This window comes from Mesoplodon bidens (genome assembly GCF_964165515.1).
Source record: "Mesoplodon bidens genome assembly, chromosome: 3".
Taxonomy (NCBI): Eukaryota; Metazoa; Chordata; class Mammalia; order Artiodactyla; family Ziphiidae; genus Mesoplodon; species Mesoplodon bidens.
Genome location: NC_138178.1, coordinates 103,805,318 through 103,825,138, shown reverse-complemented (window position 1 = coordinate 103,825,138; position 19,821 = coordinate 103,805,318). Strand labels below are relative to the sequence as shown.

Below are 19,821 nucleotides of genomic sequence, written 5' to 3'. Positions count from 1 at the left end.
TGCCTCACTTGCCCCTTCCTGCAAGGGGATGGTAGCAGAGCTCAAAGCTGACATCAAGTCTTTTTGATTTTACCTCCTAAACATTTCTTGCATCTTCTCTGCATGTCCACTAGTCACTGGCCAAGTCCAAGCTACCAGCAGCACTGGCCTGGACCACTCAGCGGTCTCAAAGTTTCCCCTGCAGGGACTCATCCCCCTCCAATCGGTACTCAACACAGCAGCCAGAATGGTCATTTCCAGTCTCAAGTCAGATTCTGTCACACTCCCCACCCTACCCTGACCCTCACTCCAGTTATTTTTTTCTTTTTCCTTTGGCTGCACCGCACGGCATGCGGGATCTTAGTTCCCTGACCTGGGATCAGACCTGTGCCCCTGCAGTGGAAGCATGAAGTCTTAACCACTGGACCGCCAGGGAAGTCCTGCTCGTTATTTCTTTCCATCGCTTTTAGGATGAACACGACATTCTGCTCACAGCCAGAGGACCCGCAGGACTGGATTCGCACCTCACCTCATTTCACAGCCATTGTTCCTGCTAATAGGTCTCTCCACAGACCCGCCCCCCCACTCCTTTCACCTGCTCTTCCTTCAGGCTCAGCTGTCATCACTTCCCCAGGGACGCCTTCCCAACCTCTCAAGGGCTGCACTTTTCAGTTGCAATTTTTTACTAATTGACGTAATAATCTGATTAAACACGAGTCTTCATGTAGAATGTAATTTCCCATGGAGGCAGGGACCACATTTCTTCACTATCACAGCCCTAGTGCTTGGTTCTAAATACCTGTCCTCAGGACTTCCCTGGTGGTGCAGTGGTTAGGACTCGGTGCTCTCACTGCCGGGACCCCAGGTTCGATACCTGGTTGGGGCACTAAGATCCCATAAACCGAGTGGCAAGGCCAAAACAAAAACAAAAACAAAAACCTGCCCTCGCCTCCATATGGCAGGTGTTGGCCATCAAGCAGTCTTCAGTCAGAGAATATGCAGGGTGCTCGGATAGATCAGAGCTTTGTAATTATACCTGGGAGTTCCATTCATTTGTTCATTCATTCATTCATGATGACAAATGTAGGTTTAAGTGCCATTTTGAGCTGTTAAATTCTGGGCCTAGCTGGAGTCAGCCAGCACAGCAGGCACCGCTGGTAATGGTTTGAACATGTCTGAACACTTGGCATGCCTCACTTCCCTTGGCTCAATCAAAATAAACATCTACTGAACATGAACTCGGTGCCAGACGTGCCCCTTGTCCTTAAGCAGCTGTGATCTAGGGAGGAAAGACAGACACAAAACAAGTGACTACAAGTTTATGAGTTTTACCAAGGGGCATTCGAGTGTGCCATGGAGACACAGAAGAGGGGGTGCAAGTCTAGTCTAGGGGTTCAGGGGAAAGCTTCCCTGCAGAAGGAATATTTGAGCTGAGGTTGAGGATGAGTAGGAGTTAGAATAGGCCCTAGGGAGCAGTCCAGGTGAAGGCCAAGGTGAACTTCAGATGATAGGGCTATTTAATGGGCAGTAGGGAGCATCCAGTTCAGCCTAATTCTCCTCCTGTGAGTTGGGGCTTGGCCCATCCAGCCCTTATCCATCCTCTCAGGGGGTGGATGCTGCACTAAACAGGAGAGGGAGTCGAGTGGCCTGTGTGTGGGTACCTCTCGGGGCCCCCTCCTCTGACTCAGGCATCACAGGAGCTGTTGTGAATTCAGTGCCACTCTTGTTGGAGCAATATTAAACATCATCACCAAAGGCAGTTTTGACTCATTTCTTTATTAATATAGAAAAGGAGCCCAAGGCAGCTGGACCAGTAGTACAAAGCACCAGGAGTTAATACTATTCTGGTGAAAGGGTTGGCTTTACAAAAGTGAAGGAGTAGGCAAGAGCTGCCCTGGTTCTGGGGCCAGGCCCAGCCTACTGCCCAGAACCTCGGAGCAGCACCTGGAACCAGCCCCTGGGAGAGAGTGACGGGGGGTCGGGGGCTGATGAGCTGGAGACCAGAAGGACAGGTGGCAGGGATGGAGGGCCAGGCAGTGAGAACCATCCTGTGGCTGATGAGGACAGGCAACTGCCGGCTGGAGGCTCCCCACTGGACCCTGGGCGGAGGCTCACGTGAGCCTCAGCTCCGGGGGCAGGTAGAAAACCCCTGCAGATACTAGAGAGAATGGGGATCCAGACACGGCTCAGGGTTGAAGGGCCTTTCCCTTCTCTCCACCAGGGGCCACCTTTCTCAACACTATGGGTGGGGCTTCAGGGCCCAAGGCACAGAGGGAGGCCCAGAGGCCTCCCAGCGGGAGGAAGAGGGGGCAGGAAGGAAGCGCTTGAGTGTTCCCAGCTTAGGCAGCTGGGGCTGAGACACAGGGCAGGCAAACAGCACCCCCGTACAATGAGGCTGGAAGGCAGGGCTGGGTTGGGCTTATCCTCAGCCAGGACCAGCCCCATGGCAACGGTGCTTGCCTCAAACCTTAGCAAACAGAGTCTGCCATGAGCACTGGCTCTCAGCAGAGCTGGGTGCCAGCCCTAGCTCTCCTGGAACAGAGCTGTCTCACCATGGACCAGCCATGCCCTGCCCTGCCCTGGGCCTCCTCTGTTAATGAGGGCTTTGGATATGACCTCTCAGGTCACGGGAGCTGCAGGACCTGCTCTTGGTACTTAAGTGGGAACCAGTCCCAACAAGACTCCGGAAGAACTGGCATGGGCCGAGGGGCTGGGGGTGATGGGGGAGGAAGATGTTCCTGCATGGAACCTACCCCAGAACCTACCCACACACTCCAGAGCCGAGGAAGGCCACTGAGAGCCTCTCCTTCACCCAGGGGAGGCGGCCGCCCTCCCTTTGGCACAGGGGGGAACGCAGCTTGGTGTGACCCTTCATAACCACACCTGGGTAACACTCGGCATGGAGAGAATGGGGTGGCACTCTGCAAGCCTTTATGCTCTTCCCCGGGGTGGGGAGCTCAAGGCCACTTGTGGCTTTTGCCTCTAGCCCTTAGCGTAGAGAGGAGTGCTCTCCTTCTGTGGTCCTGCCCTGGGGACAGCCCGAGACTCTGCCTGGCTGGCACATGTTAGTTGGTCAGGGAAGGACAGAGGGGTAAGTAAGGAGACAGGGAGGTGAGAGTGACTCTCTGGCTTTCTCCTCGCTCTCTAGGGAGAGCAGCTCAATCAACCGAGTCGCAGATCTCCTCCACCACTGCATTGAAGATGTGTGGCTGGTCCGCGTACACGTGATGTGAGGCACCCTCGATCTCCTGTGGATGGAGGACCCCACCAGGGGTGGGACAGCCCTTTATTCAAGGCACTGGAAAGCTATTGCACCATTTCTTTTTCCCTTAAGCCTGCTTGCCCATCGCCCATGAGCCTTTATTTTATCTAAGACAACAGTCCACCTTTCTCCCCAGATCTTGGCACTTCCCTGTGGGAGTCAGTGAATCCCAATATCCCATCCTTACTTCTCCTATGGCGCCTGATTTTATCTTTCCTTCCATGCCAGCCCCTCCACTGACCTCATGTCATCCACATGTCCACTAAAGCAGGGCCCATCAGGTACCAGCCTAATTAAGCATACTCATTAGCAAATGAAGGGGGAAGGCGTAAGGAAAAACTGCAGGGTGGGGGCGGAGGAGTGTGGTAGGAAGGCTTCATGGCAGCCTCTACAGTTCCCAGCTCTGGTTTGGGGTGGGAATTACAGGGGGTGGAGGGACAGCGTGGTGCCTGTGCCTGACTACTGGACAAGAATCTGCCTTTCAGCTGAACTGAGCTACACAGAAGTGAGAAGCTCCTAATTACGATTTTACAGAGAGCCAACCCTTTCAAGTCTACTGCCGTAGCTCAACCTGTCCACTCCTCTTTCCCCCCGACTCTCCCATCACCCTTCCCTCCCTGACTCAGCTACTCTGGGTCAGTCAACATGTGCTGGGATGTTGCAGTGTTTCCACCTCAATCCTGCTCCTCCAGTGGCCAACGTACCATGTCTCGGACGTAGGAATCCGGCCGCTGCAGCTTCACCTTTTTTCCCGTGCTGGTGTCTATCCAGGTGTTGGCCCCATAGATCATGGTGATGGGCATTTCTTTTTGAATCAAGTGAATTCGCTCTAACATGGGTCGCCGGGCCCAGCCGAAGGACTCCATCATGGTTTTGAATGCCGTCTCTCCGCTGAAGAAGCAAAACAGGGTGAGGCAATGAATAAACGCCACAGCCTAAAATGTCAGTTTGTTGATCTCAGAGGCTGGGGCAGTATCTTTGTCATTCTTTGTGTTCCTCTCAGAGCCCAGCACTGGGCTCATTAAATATTAGGAAGATTAGGAGACAGGACTGAATCTCCAGAGGCTCCTATCACAGATGAGTTAGGAGGGACACACTTGTGAAAACCCCATGGCACTGAGAATTATCCAAGAGCCTAATAGGTTACTATTTATTCAACAAATATTTATGTGGCATCCCAGAGCTGAGGGTGGGGACATATGAACAAGACAGACGCAGTGCCTGCCCTCCTGGAGCTCACATTTTCCTCATACTTTAGGCATAAATAATGAATTATATGATTAACTTAACTTCAAATTTCCCAAGAATTATGAAAGGGTGGCGGAGTTCTAGGAGAACACAGACTAGGGACTTGGCTTCCTGGGGCTGAAGGAGAAGGTCAAGGGGTTCACTTGGGGTGGGCTCTTATGAGCAAGTACTACAGAAGCACAAAGGGCTTGCTGAGGAGAATGGAATGAAACGTCAGTCTTGTGAGCACCTGGGGGGAGCAGCAGTTTGTGCAACTTGAGAAGCAATGACGGCCAATCTAATCTCCTTTGCTCCCTGGCCATTTCCTTAGGGAGAGCTAACTGAGGCTGTGTCACGAGGGGTCTGCAAGGCTGGGGCAGAAGCCAGCTGTCCAGGTTGCTCTCCTGGGAAGCAGGAGAGGTTGGGGACACTGCTGCCCAGCAGGCTCAGCCTGTTCGGGAATTATATCCCCAGTCTCCTTTGCACCCCTGAGTTGAAAGAGAACCTGGGTTCTGCACAGGCCACCAGAAACAGGGTTTCTCCTTAAGACAGTGCAGCATAGTGGAAAAATCATGGACTCTGGAGTCAGAGAGACATGAGTTCAAGTCCTGGCTGTAGTTTCTAAGCAAGTCATGTAAACAAGAATACACCTTAATTTTTTCATTTACAAGCTGGGAGAAATTATACCCACTTTATTAGGTCATTGTGAACAAAATGAAAATAGGTACAAAGCCCCTAAATTTAGGTGAAGCAAAGTAGATACCCCCATCCCCCAAATATTATTCTTTGGCCAAATTGTATGTTTTCCAAGGGAATGGTAAGAGTTACCACAAGCTCATGAGCATTACAACTCAGAAAGACTCAAGGGCTTATAAAATTGAGTGATGGGGTTTGGGGGAAGGGGCTGGTTATCACTGATGTCATCTCTGCTTCTTCTAGGACCTGAATGAGGTGTGTGATTATATACTCTGTGGCTTAGATTGGGAGGCCATTCATTTTATGGAACTAGGTCTCAGACTGGGGAATGCTCTGAGGAAAGGGCTAGGGGAGGGCCTGCAGGGTCTCAGAGGGTATGAGACTGGCACTGAGCCCAGTGTGGGCTGAGAGGAGTCGAGAGCAGGAAGCAGGGGGCTTCCTGATTTGACTGTTGAGCTGTGTTTCTATACTGCTGCTTAAGCAGGGCCCTTCAATCGGCTGGGGTCCTGAGGAATGTTGAATGGACAGTTCCCACGCTGCCTGAAAGCTGTCTGGGTTTGACGCTAATGCTCAGACAGTACTGCTGGAATGCAAAACCCCAGTTGCTTCACAGCTTTGGGCTGAACAGTCCTGAAATGAGGCAGGGCAGTGCTGCTGCTCCCAATGACCTTGGCTCCCCTGAGATACCTCCCAGTAGTGTGGGGTGAGGCCCCACCGAGGTGGTGCCTCATGGTATCAGCCACTCACATGGCACTGCCCGAGGGGAAGACTACCTCCCTGGCTCTGCCCTGGATGGCAGTTGTCAAGACTGTAGATCAGCAGGCTTGTGGGGCCTATGTCTGAGTTGTCATAGATATAAACTTCTAGAGATTCTGTGGACATCCCCAAATCCCCCAAAGATAGGGAAGGCATTCCTATCCCAACAGTAAGTATTTCAAGATGCACATAATTAAATTTTTAAATGCATAATCTTTCCATCAGCAGTTCTATTTGTAGGAATGTAGTCTAGAGATAGTCACATGTGTGCAAAGGAAGATACATAAGGAGGTTCCCTGAAGCAATGTCACATGATATCTCAGACCTAAAATAACAAGAAGATTCAGGAATTACAGGTCTGGGACAGGAGAGGACTTTCTTTCTTTTTTGTTTTTTCTTTGTAAAAATACCATGTTCAGAGAAGGAAGAAGAACTACAATCCTGCAGCCTGTGGAACAAAAACCACATTCACAGAAAGATAGACAAGCTGAAAAGGCAGAGGACTATGTACCAGATGAAGGAACAAGATAAAACCACAGAAAAACAAGTAAATGAAATGGAGATAGGCAACCTTCCAGAAAAAGAATTCAGAATAATGATAGTGAAGACGATCCAGGACCTCAGAAAAAGAATGGAGGCAAAGATCGAGAAGATTCAAGAAATGTTTAACAAAGACTTAGAAGAATTAAAGAGCAAACAAACAGAGATGAACAATACAATAACTGAAATGAAAACTACACTAGAAGGAATCAATAGCAGAATAACTGAGGCAGAAGAACAGATAAGTGACCTGGAAGACAGAATGGTGGAATTCACTGCTGTGGAACAGAATAAAGAAAAAAGAATGAAAAGAAATGAAGACAGCCTAAGAGACCTCTGGGACAACATTAAACGCAACAACATTCACATTATAGGGGTCCCAGAAGGAGGAGAGAGAAAGGACCAGAGAAAATATCTGCAGAGATTGTAGTCAAAAACTTCCCTAACATAGGAAAGGAAATAGCCACCCAAGTCCAGGAAGTGCAGAGAGTCCCTTACAGGATACACCCAAGGAGAAAAATGCCAAGACACATAGTAATCAAATTGGCAAAATTAAAGACAAAGAAAAATTATTGAAAGCAGCAAGAGAAAAATGACAAATAACATACAAGGGAACTCCCATAAGGTTAACAGCTGATTTCTCAGCAGAAACTCTACAAGCCAGAAGGGAGTGGCATGATATACTTAAAGTGATGAAAGGGAAGAACCTACAACCAAGATTACTCTACCCGGCAAGGATCTCATTCAGATTCGATGGAGAAATCAAAAGCTTAACAGACAAACAAAAGCTAAGAGAATTCAGCACCACCAAACCAGCTCTACAACAAATGCTAAAGGAACTTCTCTAAGTGGGAAACACAAGAGAAGAAAAGGACCCACAAAAACAAACGCACAACAATTAAGAAAATGGTCATAGGAACTTACATATAGATAATTACCTTAAACGTTGAATGGATTAAATGCTCCAACCAAAAGACACAGGCTTGCTGAATGGATACAGAAACAAGACCCATATATATGCTGTCTACAAGAGACCCACTTCAGACCTAGGGACACATACAGACTGAAAGTGAGGGGGATGGCAAAAGATATTCCATGCAAATAGAAATCAAAAGAAAGCTGGAGTAGCAATACTCATATCAGATAAAATAGACTTTAAAATAAATATTGTTACAAGAGACAAGGAAGGACACTACATAATGATCAAGGGATCAATCCAAGAAGAAGATATACCAATTATAAATATATATGCACCCGACATGGGAGCACCTCAATACATAAGGCAACTGCTAACAGCTGTAAAATAGGAAATTGATAGTAACACAATAATAGTGGGAGACTTTAACGCCTCACTTACACCAAATGGACAGATCATCCAAAATGAAAATAAATAAGGAAAGAGAAGCTTTAAATGACACAATAGACCAGATAAATTTAATTGATATTTATAGGACATTCCATCCAAAAACAGCAGATTACACTTTCTTCTCAAGTGTGCACGGAACATTCTCCAGGATAGATCACATCTTGGGTCACAAATCAAGCCTCAGTAAATTTAAGAAAATTGAAATCATATCAAGCATCTTTTCTGACCACAATGCTATGAGATTAGAAATGAATTACGGGGGAAAAAACGTAAAAAACACAAACACATGGAGGCTAAACACTATGTTACTAAATAATCAAGAGATCACTGAAGAAATCAAAGAGGAAATCAAAAAACACCTAAGACAAATGACAATGAAAACATGACAATCCAAAACCTATGGGATGCAGCAAAAGCCGTTCTAAGAGGGAAGGTTATAGCTATACAAGCCTACCTCAAGAAACAAGAAAAATCTCAAATAAACAATCTAACCTTACACCTAAAGGAACTAGAGGAAGAAGAACAAACAGAACCCAAAGTTAGCAGTAGGAAAGAAATCATAAAGATCAGAGCAGAAATAAATGAAATAGAAACAAAGGAAACGGTAGCAAAGATCAATAAAACTAAAAGCTGGTTCTTGGAGAAGATAAACAAAATTGATAAACCATTAGCAAGACTCATCAAGAAAAAGAGGGAGGGGACTCAAATCAATAAAATTAGAAATGAAAAAGAAGTCACAACAGACACTGCAGAAATACAAAGCATCCTAAGAGACTACTACCAGCAACTCTATGCCAATAAAATGGACAACCTGGAAGAAATGGACAAATTCTTAGAGAGTTATAACCTTCCAAGACTGAACCAGGAAGAAATAGAAAATATGAACAGACTAATCACAAGTAACGAAATTGAAACTGTGATTAAAAATCTTCCAACAAACAAAAGTCCAGGACCAGATGGCTTCACAGGTGAATTCTACCAAACATTTACAGAAGAGCTAACACCCATCCTTCTCAAACTCTTCCAAAAAATTGTGGAGGAAGGAACACTCCCAAACTCATTCTATGAGGCCACCATCACTCTGATACCAAAACCAGACAAAGGTACTACAAAAAAAGAAAATTACAGACCAATATCACTGATGAATATAGATGCAAAAATCCTCAAAAAAATACTAGGAAACAGAATCCAACAGCACATTAAAAGGATCATACACCATGATCAAGTGGGATTTATCCCAGGGATGCAAGGATTCTTCAATATATGCAAATCAATCAATATGATACACCATATTAACAAATTGAAGAATAAAAACCATATGATCATCTCAATAGATGCAGAAAAAGCTTTTGACAAAATTCAACACCGATTTATGATAAAAACTCTACAGAAAGTGGGCATAGAGGGAACCTACCTCAACATAATAATGGCCATATATGATAAACCCACAGCAAACATCATTCTCAATGGTGAAAAGCTGAAAGCATTTCCTCTAAGATCAGGAACAAGACAAGGATGTCCTCTCTCACCGGTATTATTCAACGTAGTTTTGGAAGTCCTAGCCATGGCAATCAGAGAAGAAAAAGAAATAAAACGAATACAAACTGGAAAAGAAGAAGTAAAACTGTCACTGTTTGCAGATGACATACTATACATAGAGAATCCTAAAGATGCCACCAGAAAACTACTAGAGCTAATCAATGAATTTGGTAAAGTTGCAGGATACAAAATTAATGCACAGAAATCTCTTGCATTCCTATACACTAATGATGAAAAATCTGAAAGAGAAATTAAGGAAACACTCCCATTTACCACTGCAACAAAAAGAATAAAATGCCTAGGAATAAACCTTCCTATGGAAACAAAAGACCTGTATACAGAAAACTATAAGACACTGATGAAAGAAATTAAAGATGATACCAACAGATGGAGAGATATACCATGTTCTTGGATTGGAAGAATCAATATTGTGAAAATGACTGTACTACCCAAAGCAATCTACAGATTCATTGCAATCCCTATCAAATTACCAATGGCATTTTTTATGAACTAGAAAAATCTTAAAATTTGTATGGAGACACAAAAGACCCTGAATAGCCAAAGCAGTCTTGAGGGAAGAAAACGGAGCTGGAGGAATCACACTCCCTGACTTCAAACTATACTACAAAGCTACAGTAATCAAGACAATATGGTACTGGCACAAAAACAGAAACATAGATCAATGGAACAAGATAGAAAGCCCAGAGGTAAACCCAAGCACCTATGATCAACTAATCTATGACAAAGGAGGCAAGGATATACAATGGAGAAAAGACAGTCTCTTCAACAAGTGGTGCTGGGAAAACTGGACAGCTACATGTAAAAGAATGAAATTAGAACACTCCCTAATACCATACACAAAAATAAACTCAAAGTTGATTAGAGACCTAAATGTAAAACTGGACACTATAAAACTCTTAGAGGAAAACATAGGAAGAACACTCCTTGACATAAATCACAGCAAGATCTTTTTTGATCCACCTCCTAGAGTAATGGAAATAAAAACAAAAATAAACAAATGGGACCTAATGAAACTTAAAAGCTTTTGCACAGCAAAGGAAACCATAAACAAGACAAAAAGACAACCCTCAGAATGGGAGAAAATATTTGCAAATGAATCAATGGACAAAGGATTAATCTCCAAAATATATAAACAGCTCATGCGCTCAATATTAAAAAAACAAACAACCCAATCCAAAAATAGGCAGAAGACCTAGATAGACATTTCTCCAAAGAAAACATACAGATGGTCAAGAAGCACATGAAAAGGTGCTCAACATCACTAATTATTAGAGAAATGCAAATCAAAACTACAATGAGGTATTACCTCACACCAGTTAGAATGGGCTTCATCAGAAAATCTACAATGCTGGAGAGGGTGTGGAGAAAAGGGAACCCTCTTGCACTGGGAATGTAAACTGATACAGCCACTATGGAGAACAGTACGGAGGTTCCTTAAAAAACTAAAAATAGAATTACCATATGATCCAGCAGTCCCACTACTGGGCATATACCCAGAGAAAACCACAATTCAAAAAGACACATGCACCCCACTGTTCATTGCAGCACTATTTACAATAGCCAGGTCACAGAAGCAACCTAAATGCCCATCGAGAGACGAATGGATAAAGAAGTTGTGGTACATATATACAATGGAATATTACTCAGCCATAAAAAGGAACGAAATTGGGTCATTTGTTGAGACGTGGATGCATCTAGAGACTGTCATACAGAGTGAAGTAAGTCAGAAAGAGAAAAACAAATATCGTATATTAACATGTATATGTGGAACCTAGAAAAACAGTACAGATGAACTGGTTTGCAGGGCAGAAATAGAGACACAGATGTAGAGAAAAAATGTATGGACACCAAGGGGGGAAAGCCGCGGGGGGCGTGGGGGTGGGGGGATGATGAATTTGGCGATTGGGATTGACATGTATACACTGATGTGTATAATATCAATGACTAATAAGGACCTGATGTATAAAAAAATAAAATTAAAAAAAATACCATGTTCATATCACTTTTTCAGTTAAAAAGAGAAAAAGATCTTTGCAAATGTTTTCCAGTCTTTTTGCCTGTCAGGCTAACTGCCTATCTCCAGGGAAGAGTAAGGATCCTTCATGTTTAATTAATCTATTATCTTCTCCATCCCTTTGCGCCTATCCCTGGGAAAGTCTCTGGAAACCATCAAGCCTGCTAATGCCTGTGTTCCCCTAACTGAATGAGAGCTCCGTGGAAGAAGAAATACAGCACAGAATGATCCTGGGACCGTCTGGCGTTTTCCAGCAGCTGGAGTTTTAGCTGCCAACCCATCGACCTGAGCTGACTCTGGAAGCTACCCTCACCTGGGATTCTGGGCATTGCAGTGGTAGATATACTCCGATATAGTATCATCATCAAAGAAGTCTGCAAACTTGCGCTTGAAGTCTGGTCGGAATCTCTGTACCAGGCTGGGCCCTGGGAGGGGACAGAACGTGGAGAGGCCGATTTGAATAGGGAGGAAAGACTCCTGCCTCTGTATGTGCTAACAACTTTAACCAAACATTATTTCTCCTGAGGGTTTCTTTGCTTTGTACACTTAATGTTATAGTGGCAGACAGAGCATGCAAGTCTTTTGGGAAGCTCCAGGTGACTACAAATGAGAGTCAGTTCGTTGCCAAAGAATTTAGATAGTCTAATGTCACTGAGGAACCAGATTATCTGCAGCTCAGTGAAGTCCCAAGATCTTTCTCTCCAAGGATCACAAGCCCCACAGGAGTCCATGGTTGAGATGCTTTGCTTTTACAGTCTGAGCTATGTTCTCTTTCTCCCTGAGACCCTTTATGGCCGTTTAATCTTCTGAAGGTAGTGGATGAAACCAGACCACCTCCCAAGAGCCCTCTCACGTTCAGGCCTGTAATAGAATACGAGTGAAGAGGTAAACCTAATGCTGGCATCTCAGACTCGGGGCACAGTTTTAGAGCAAGCTGTTCCCTTCACCTTTCTTTAAATAGTACATATACAAGCAGTAGGGCACTTGAAACACACTGTAAAAATTGGGCCTAATGAATGATCAGCTTCTGGCCTCTCTCTTCTGGTCTGCTCTCTCTGTGTGAGAAGCAAGGGGTGAGAGGGAAGCAAAGCCGGGATCCCCTGGGCCCTGGTCCTCCTGCATGGCTGCCAGCCAGCCTCCCCAACCATAACAGCTCTGATGCCCATGCATGGTCCTGGCCAGAGGCAAGTCCAGAAATGGGGAGAGTGGTTAGAGCAGGGCTTCTCCCTGTAAAAGGATTATACAAGGTCTGCTGGAGTGCACAGTGCTGGGTGCCCTAAGAAGGTCAGCCCTCTGCACATTTAGTATCCTTTGGCACCTGTGTCTATTGCTTTCCTCCCTTTCTCCCCAAACTCCTACCTTCTGCTCATGTGCTCGTTTTTCTCTTTTATGCAGAGCCATTCTGTTTCTCTTGAAGGGCCTAGAGAGACAACTCTTATTCAGCCATTAGCAATTAATTCATAATAATTGGCTATTGAACATTACTGTGTATATATAAGCCATCAGTGCAAAATAGATGGCCACCAATCTTTTCCATAAAGGGAATCTGCTTTTCGCTTTATCAGAGTAAAAGGCTCCCCAGATATGGAGGGTGCTAGCAGTGTGAGGTCAGAAGCCTGGGGCATATTGATCCCACTCACTCGGGCTGGCTCCCCGCTCCTTCCCTCCCTTCACTCAAAGGATTTGCTGACAGCTACTAAGTGGTGAAGACGTGGTGTCTGACTGGGGCAGGAGCTTGCCTGCCACTGTGGGCTAGGCTGGAGGCTCTGGTCCTGACCTCTCCTGGCAACAGGTGCTGGGTGAGCTGCAGGGATGGGATCCAGCAGTGGTGACCACGCTCAAACACCAACAAGCTGCCATAAACATGTAGCACAGAAACTCAGCAGAGGAAGAGTCACCTCACGACCCCTTTCTCTCTCTCTGGGGCACAGAGTAGCAGTTCTGCTCCATCTGTCTCTTGCATGGAAAAGCTTTTTCCATGCAGATGAAGGAAAAAAAGAACCTTCTGAAACTGCAGACAAAGACATCTGGTCCAGATTAACAGCTTTAAATAACAATGTTAGGCCTATTCCCACTTTTCATGAACAAGAGGGGATGGTGAGAGTCCAGGTGCAGTGGGGCTTCTAGAATGGGAGAGCCGTGGTTTGAGGAGATAGTTTTCCATCTACAGGCTACTCACCCCAGGGCCCAGCTACTCGTAGAACAGCCAGTGGATTGGAACGCCCTAGGACAGAGGCCACAGCCTTGACCCAGGTCGGGGGTGCACGGATCTGACTGGGGTCAGTTGGTCGGAGGGGAAAGCCCCATGGGTCCACCAGGATGAGGTGTTTAACTCTAAAGGAGGAAAAAGGAGGAGTTAAGTTGTCTTTGCTTGAAGGTATCACAGCCCTTAAATCACCCAAGAAGAGAACTATTGGAAACAAATACCGTAAGTTTCCCAGCAGGGCGAGGAGTTGTCACGATAGAGATGGGTGGCTCCCCCTTACCTGTCAGGGTACTTGATTGAGTAGGAAGTGGCCAGGAATCCTCCCAGACTGTGCCCCAGGAGGATCATACTGGGGATCCCCATGGACTCCCGCCACGTCTCTATCGAGGTCACAAACTCGTCCTCGGCCCCCTCTGGGTCCCTCGGGAACGTTGGCCTAGAGCTTCGCCCGAAGCCGAGCAGATCGAAGGTGTGCAGAGTGCGGCGGGCGCTCAGTGAATCCATGTTGAGGATCCAGAGGCCCACGCCGCCCCCAAAGCCGTGCACCATCACCAGGGGGGTGCGGTCCCTGAGCTCAGGGCTCACTGTCACCGTCCAGATCTTGTTCTGGTTTGGGAGGGACACATATCGGGCCAGGAACTTGTTCTGGAGGCCTGGGGAGAGGGGTCCAGGGCAGAGCGATAAGACTGTGTGCCGACAGCGTCATCCTTTTGCTTGGACTCCCACTCTTCAGCTCTCTCTCATCCCCAAACCCTTCCTGACCTCCCTCGCCTTTCCCTTCACAACTCTCTGACCATACATCCTAAGAGCTCAACTCCAAGTACAATTTGTAGACCGTCTAGTCTGTAGGTATTAAGAGGGGCCATCTTATTCTTGGGTCCCTTTGGGTCCACGGTGGCAGTGACCCCACTGTCCCCACAGAGCTTCAGCATCTATCACTCTTGTACCTGTATGTGCTTGGAGCTTGACCCATGGACAGTAGTGTCCTCATGGAGGGTATCTGGGAGGGTTGAGCCAGGTCCCTCTTAGGGACAGACCAAGGTGGGAAATGCTTGCTCTGCTGGTGTGAAGGCAGTCACATGACAGAGCTGCCGGGGGTGGGGGGGAAGTCACCTGGATCCCAGACAGCTTGAAAGGCTTGAAAACTGTGGCTGTTCTGTGGTTGTACTTATCCCAGCCCAAAAGAGAGAGGGTAGCCATGGCTGGGGCAGTGGCTATAGGGCGGGGAAGATCATATGAAGAATATGGGGAGATGTGGCCAAAGGATCTTGTTTGAGTCGGTGGCTGTTGATGTTCCTGGGATGCCTTACCCCAACAGAACACTGCCCACTAGAGCTGGTCTGTGGGAATCCCCAACTACTCTGGTAACTGGACGGCGGGGTTGTGGGGGGGTGCTAATTGGGCAGAACACAAGGAATAGTAATATTAGAGAATACAGGACTGCTGGTCCTTGGGTAGGAAGATGGTAAATCTAAGAAGTGCTTGTGTGTTTGATGAGAAAGGGAGAGATGGCAAAAGAAAAGAATAGGAGAGGGAAGAAGTAAAGGAGAGAATGTGTACATTTGTACATGTTGTATGTTAATAGCTGGTACAGGGTTTGAGGTGAAGTTGTGGGATATGACAGAAACCAGCATGATGGACAGGGAGGGAGATGTCAAGGAACCACTATCATGGAATGTGTGTCCTCTGGGCAAATCTTTTCCCTCCAGCCACAGACATCCCTTCCTCCCACCCCAAGCACTGTCAATCAGGAGTCAGTGGGCTCAGTGTGCCAGGCTCCGGGAAGATCCTGTATCCTGGGCCTCCCGAGGGAGGTGGGACGAGTGTCCCTTCTACTTACACTGGAGGATCCTGGCTTCCACATTCTTCAGCTGAGACATGGAAGTGGGGCGCCAAGTGGGCAGCCAGCTGCTCAGCCAGCCTTGAGGCCTGGGACAGGGAGACACAGAGACACTGGCAAAGCTGGAAACACTGATGCTCTCAGCCTTGCTTGCAGTTAGTTACAAAAGAGTTATCAGGGTGCAAGGTGTTTCCAGGCTCAGGAAACCTGCCCCGCTATGGCAGTCAGCAACTCCCTGGCTGCCTGATAGACTGTTACTCTTCTCTGGTAAATGGTTATTAACAACAACATGCCCTTTGTTTCAACAGATACTCAGAATACCATGTGCACGACACTTCACAGTTTACAAAGCCCTTTTACATTTTTTTTAATCTCATTTGAGCTTTACAACTCCACTTTGTGATTGGTTATTATAATGTTCAAGGAGGTTACAAGGGGAAAAAAGCCAACTTTTAACTAATGTTTCAGTTCTCCTTTGCCATCCCTAGGACTGTACGTTCCTTTAGAGTAGGGCAAATTCCCATGCCACCTGTCCTCCTGGCAGGGCACCAGCGTTCGTGTGTGCCCTCTTCCAAGCCCCTGGAAGTACAGAGCACTGTGTCAGTGCCCAGTTGGGCTCTCAGGCAATCAATCAGTCCAGCCTTGAATGACATGGTGGGAGAGGCAGGGAGTAGGATGAGGGAGACCTGGGTTCAAGTCCTGCTGTGATTCCCTGACAGGACAAAGGTTGCCCTTGGCCTTGTTTACAGCTTATAAAATGAGTAGAAAGCTCACACATGTCATCACCTCCAGTGGCATGCAGTAAAACAGATAAGATAACCTATCTTGCTTTCTACTTCATACCCAGGGAAATTTAAGTCATTGCAGGGTAGAGGTTGAAAGTAGCAGTTGTGGAATAATTTTTTAAAACCCTGGATCTAGGGACTTCCCTGGTGGTACAGTAGTTTAGAATCCGCCTGCCAATGCAGGGGACACGGGATCAAGCCCTGGTCCAGGAAGATCCCACATGCCGGGGAGCAACTAAGCCCGTGCGCCACTACTGGGCCTGCACTCTAGAGCTCACGAGCCACAACTACTGAGCCCACGTGCCACAACTACTGAAGCCTGAGCACCCAGAGCCCGTGCTCTGCAACAAGAGAAGCCACTGCAATGAGAAGCCCGCACACCTCAACGAAGAGTAGCCCCTGCTCGCCACAACTAGAGAAAGCCCACATGCAGCAACGAAGACCCAATGTAGCCAAAAACAAACAAACAAAACCCCCCCAAAATGATTTAAAACAAAAAAACTGGATCTAAAAGTCGCAGTAATATCATTTACAAGCAGAATGGTGTTGGCCTGTTAAATAACCTGTCTTTGAGCATCTAGATATGGAAGGGACCTCATAAGCTGCCTGGGACAAAACAGATGCTCGCTGAATGAGCTTTTATTGTTCCTTTTCCATCCCATATGATATTTCTCTTTTCTTGAACTCTGTCTGGATGAAGTGGATTTCAGGATCCACACCACCAGTTACAGAAAGGGCCTGTAAACATCAGAACAGTCAAGCAGGGGCATTCTGCAGGGGAGCGAGGGGAACTATTACCAACCCCCCCTTGGCACACATTGGGCATCTTGCTACATCATTTGAAGTGCAGAATTTTAGATTAGAATAGTTCCTTAGAAATCTAGTCCAGCCTCTTTATTTTACAGATGAGCAGAGCGATGCCCGAAGCGGTTACAGCTAGTTAGAAAAAGAAGCAGAACTAGAACCTGGATCTCCAATCCAGGTTTCGCCTTATTTTTTCAAGGCCACACACGAATACTCACATTATACAAGCACGGTTTCACACTTGTCTGTTTTCTGAAAGGAGGTGTGACCTAAGGCCAGAGGCTGAAGTTCTAATCCTGGCATTGCCACTCACCAGCAATTTGTCTTTGGACACATTATTTAGCCTTCTCTGTCAGTTTCCTCATCTTTAAAGGGAGGTAATAATAGTATCTACCTCATAGGGTTGTTATAAAGATCAAATGAATGAATGCACAGAGACATCACACTAGCACAAGATAAACTCCCAATAAATGTTCTTTTCCCCAGCTAAATCATAAGCTATCTGTATTCCCAGTGTTTTGCAAGTAGCAAATCTCAGTGACTGAGGTTTGAAAGAAATACTGAGGTTGCAGCTGAAACTGGTCCATCAATGGCTTTAGCCAGATGAGAGCTGTCACTCTCAATCAATCCAGTCCTACGAAGACTCAGAACCCTTTGAATATTCCACTGGAATTCCTTATAGGCTTGAAGCACGGGCACCAAGACCACAGAATGTTGCCCGTCTTAAGAGACAAAGTTTCTGTCCACCCCACAGAGACTGTGACAAGTCAGGGCATGTCATCTGGACCCCACATTGCCTTATATCTGCCCAAAGCAGCACTCAGGAGAAATGTTGTTCCAAGGAACAGCATCAAGGGCTGCTCTGCAGAGATACTCTTCAGGGAGAGCTTTTCCTCTCTTCTTCACCAAAAATGCTACTGGTAAAGCACTGGAAATAGTCCCTGGCACACTATCTGCTCCATACCACTGGGGAGATGAGGACTGGGCTGGGGAATTCAGGCAAGAAGCAGAGCAGCCACTTAGCCATGAACTTAGCCTGGCTGGGGTTGTCTCTTCCCTTTAGGGTGCCTTTATCCTGATGGTGGGTGAGGCAGAAGGGGTTCTGTGCTGGGTGAGAGGACTGTTCTAGACCTCTGTGATCTTGAGGTCTCCCAACTTCTTTGGGCACTGGATTCTTCATTTGTAAAAAGGAACTGAACTACCTGAATCGCTACCAGCTCTAATATTCGATTTCTCTAAGTCATCGTAGCTATTGTAAATCTCCTCTTGGAAGCATCATTTTGGAAAAACACCACTCTCCTGGGCAGTTCCTTCAAGCCCAGGAAGCTACTATTGTCATAACGTTAATTAGTTTTGCAAGCAGCTCTGAAAAGGGGGGAACAAGGGGGAACACGGGATCCAGGAAAGGCCCAGTTTTGGTGAAAACTGGGCCTTTCCTTTCATAGGCGCCACCCCCACCACCCCCGCACCCCCCGCACCCCGCTTGGCTGGAAGCTGAGTCATTCTCCAAGCAACTTTTCCTTGCACCTATCAGACTGTGAACTGCTTGTCACACCACCTACAGGTGGCATCCCAAACTTGATGTCCTTGAGACGGTGTTAACAAATTCCAAAAGCTCTAATTCTGAAACCGCAGCATTAAGGATATTGTTATGATGATTAAAAACTATCAACAAGGATTGCCAGCGACTAAGCGTCTCGGTTGGCGAGAGCGAAAGAAACTTGCAAGCCTATTAACCCAGACCAATCCCAGCGCAGTGGAGCCAGCTCACCGCTTGCCACGCCTTACCCGTGCTGGGCTGGGCTAAGCGAGGCTCTTCCCACACCCCTGCCTCCCGTCCTGGAGCAAATCCAGACAAGCAGACCTGGCTGTTACCCCCGCACCCGCGTCCACACGCTTGCTTTGGGGGATCTGAGACATCACCACTAAATCTAATCCCAGGGTACATAGACTAGAGGGGAGCAAGGAATGAACGCGAACACTAAAGTGGAAAGTCAGAACCGCTGGGCTGTAGAAATCGTTCTCTTCCATTGCTCCCCTGGCTCTCCTGCCGCATCTTCTGGGCAAAAGGAAAGCAACCAAACGCAACCCCCAGCCCTCCCCTGAAGCCGACCTGTAAAAGGAAAGTCTGGAAGGTGTCTAAAACTGTTCCTCAGCCACAGACAGTCCCAGGTTCATGGCCCAGAGATAGAGATAGAGAAAGAGACAGGATTAACTCACTGCTGCTCCAGATCATCAGCCATAGTAAACAAGCCCTGCCGGGTCGAGCTGAGCCAGCCCATCCCTCCGCCTGACGCCAGCACCAGCTGACCCAGAAAAGGGTAGGATAGCAAAGTGGGGCGTGGCCAGCGCCGCGAATGGGGAGGAGGGGCCCCAGGACGCGGCCTGGGGCTCTGAACCCAGCCGGCTGGGACAGCTGGGACACATGAGATGTCTCCGAGAGCGTCACAGAATAGGACAGTAGTTCTGGTCACACATTTGGGGACAGTGAGGGAGATAAGTAGTACCGAAACTACCGAGTCCCTCACAGGAGCTCCATCAAACCTCTACTCTCTCATAATTAAAATGTGACTTAACTACCCCTGCATGCTCCCACATACCCACTGGGCTTCCCTATTATAGCCACCCCATGCCCTCAAGTCCACCCCTTAGTGTTCCTTCTAATCAGATGCTCAAGATGTTTGTGGAGACACTACCAACCGTTGAACGCTCCTATAAAGGGTCTGAGAGCCTGTGGCCCAAGTAGACTACCAAATTTCGCAAATAAAACCCAGGACGCCTAGTTA

The 19,821-nt window shown here is 47.0% G+C and overlaps 1 protein-coding gene across 4 annotated transcripts; it reads right to left on the bottom strand.

Moving 5' to 3' along the window:
* Positions 1-292: 292 nt before the first annotated feature.
* ABHD4 (abhydrolase domain containing 4, N-acyl phospholipase B) lies at positions 293-19,342 on the bottom strand. 4 transcript variants are annotated; one of them, XM_081227804.1, is made up of 7 exons: positions 19,256-19,342; positions 15,447-15,535; positions 13,887-14,212; positions 13,580-13,734; positions 11,714-11,825; positions 3,946-4,132; positions 293-3,227 (listed from the first exon to the last, which is right to left on the bottom strand). In XM_081227804.1, exons 2-7 carry the CDS (start codon positions 15,468-15,470, stop codon positions 3,138-3,140), a joined length of 894 nt encoding a protein of 297 aa, XP_081083930.1. In that variant the 5' UTR covers positions 15,471-15,535; positions 19,256-19,342; the 3' UTR covers positions 293-3,137. The 4 variants fall into 4 exon arrangements, with proteins under 4 accessions (XP_081083930.1, XP_081083928.1, XP_081083931.1 ...); XM_081227802.1 differs by having other exon boundaries at positions 13,887-14,259; positions 19,256-19,336; XM_081227805.1 differs by lacking the exon at positions 19,256-19,342 and adding an exon at positions 19,149-19,243.
* Positions 19,343-19,821: the final 479 nt, after the last annotated feature.

Coding starts and splice junctions, on each gene's coding strand:
- ABHD4 (XM_081227802.1), bottom strand. CDS start 19,317: ATGGGCTGGCTCAGCTCGACCCGGCAGGGCTTGTTTACTATGGCTGAT. Junction 13,735..13,886: donor TCAATCAAGTACCCTGACAG/GTAAGGGGGAGC, acceptor TTCCTCCTTTAG/AGTTAAACACCTCATCCTGG. Junction 11,826..13,579: donor ACGAGTAGCTGGGCCCTGGG/GTGAGTAGCCTG, acceptor GTCCCCTCCCAG/GGCCCAGCCTGGTACAGAGA.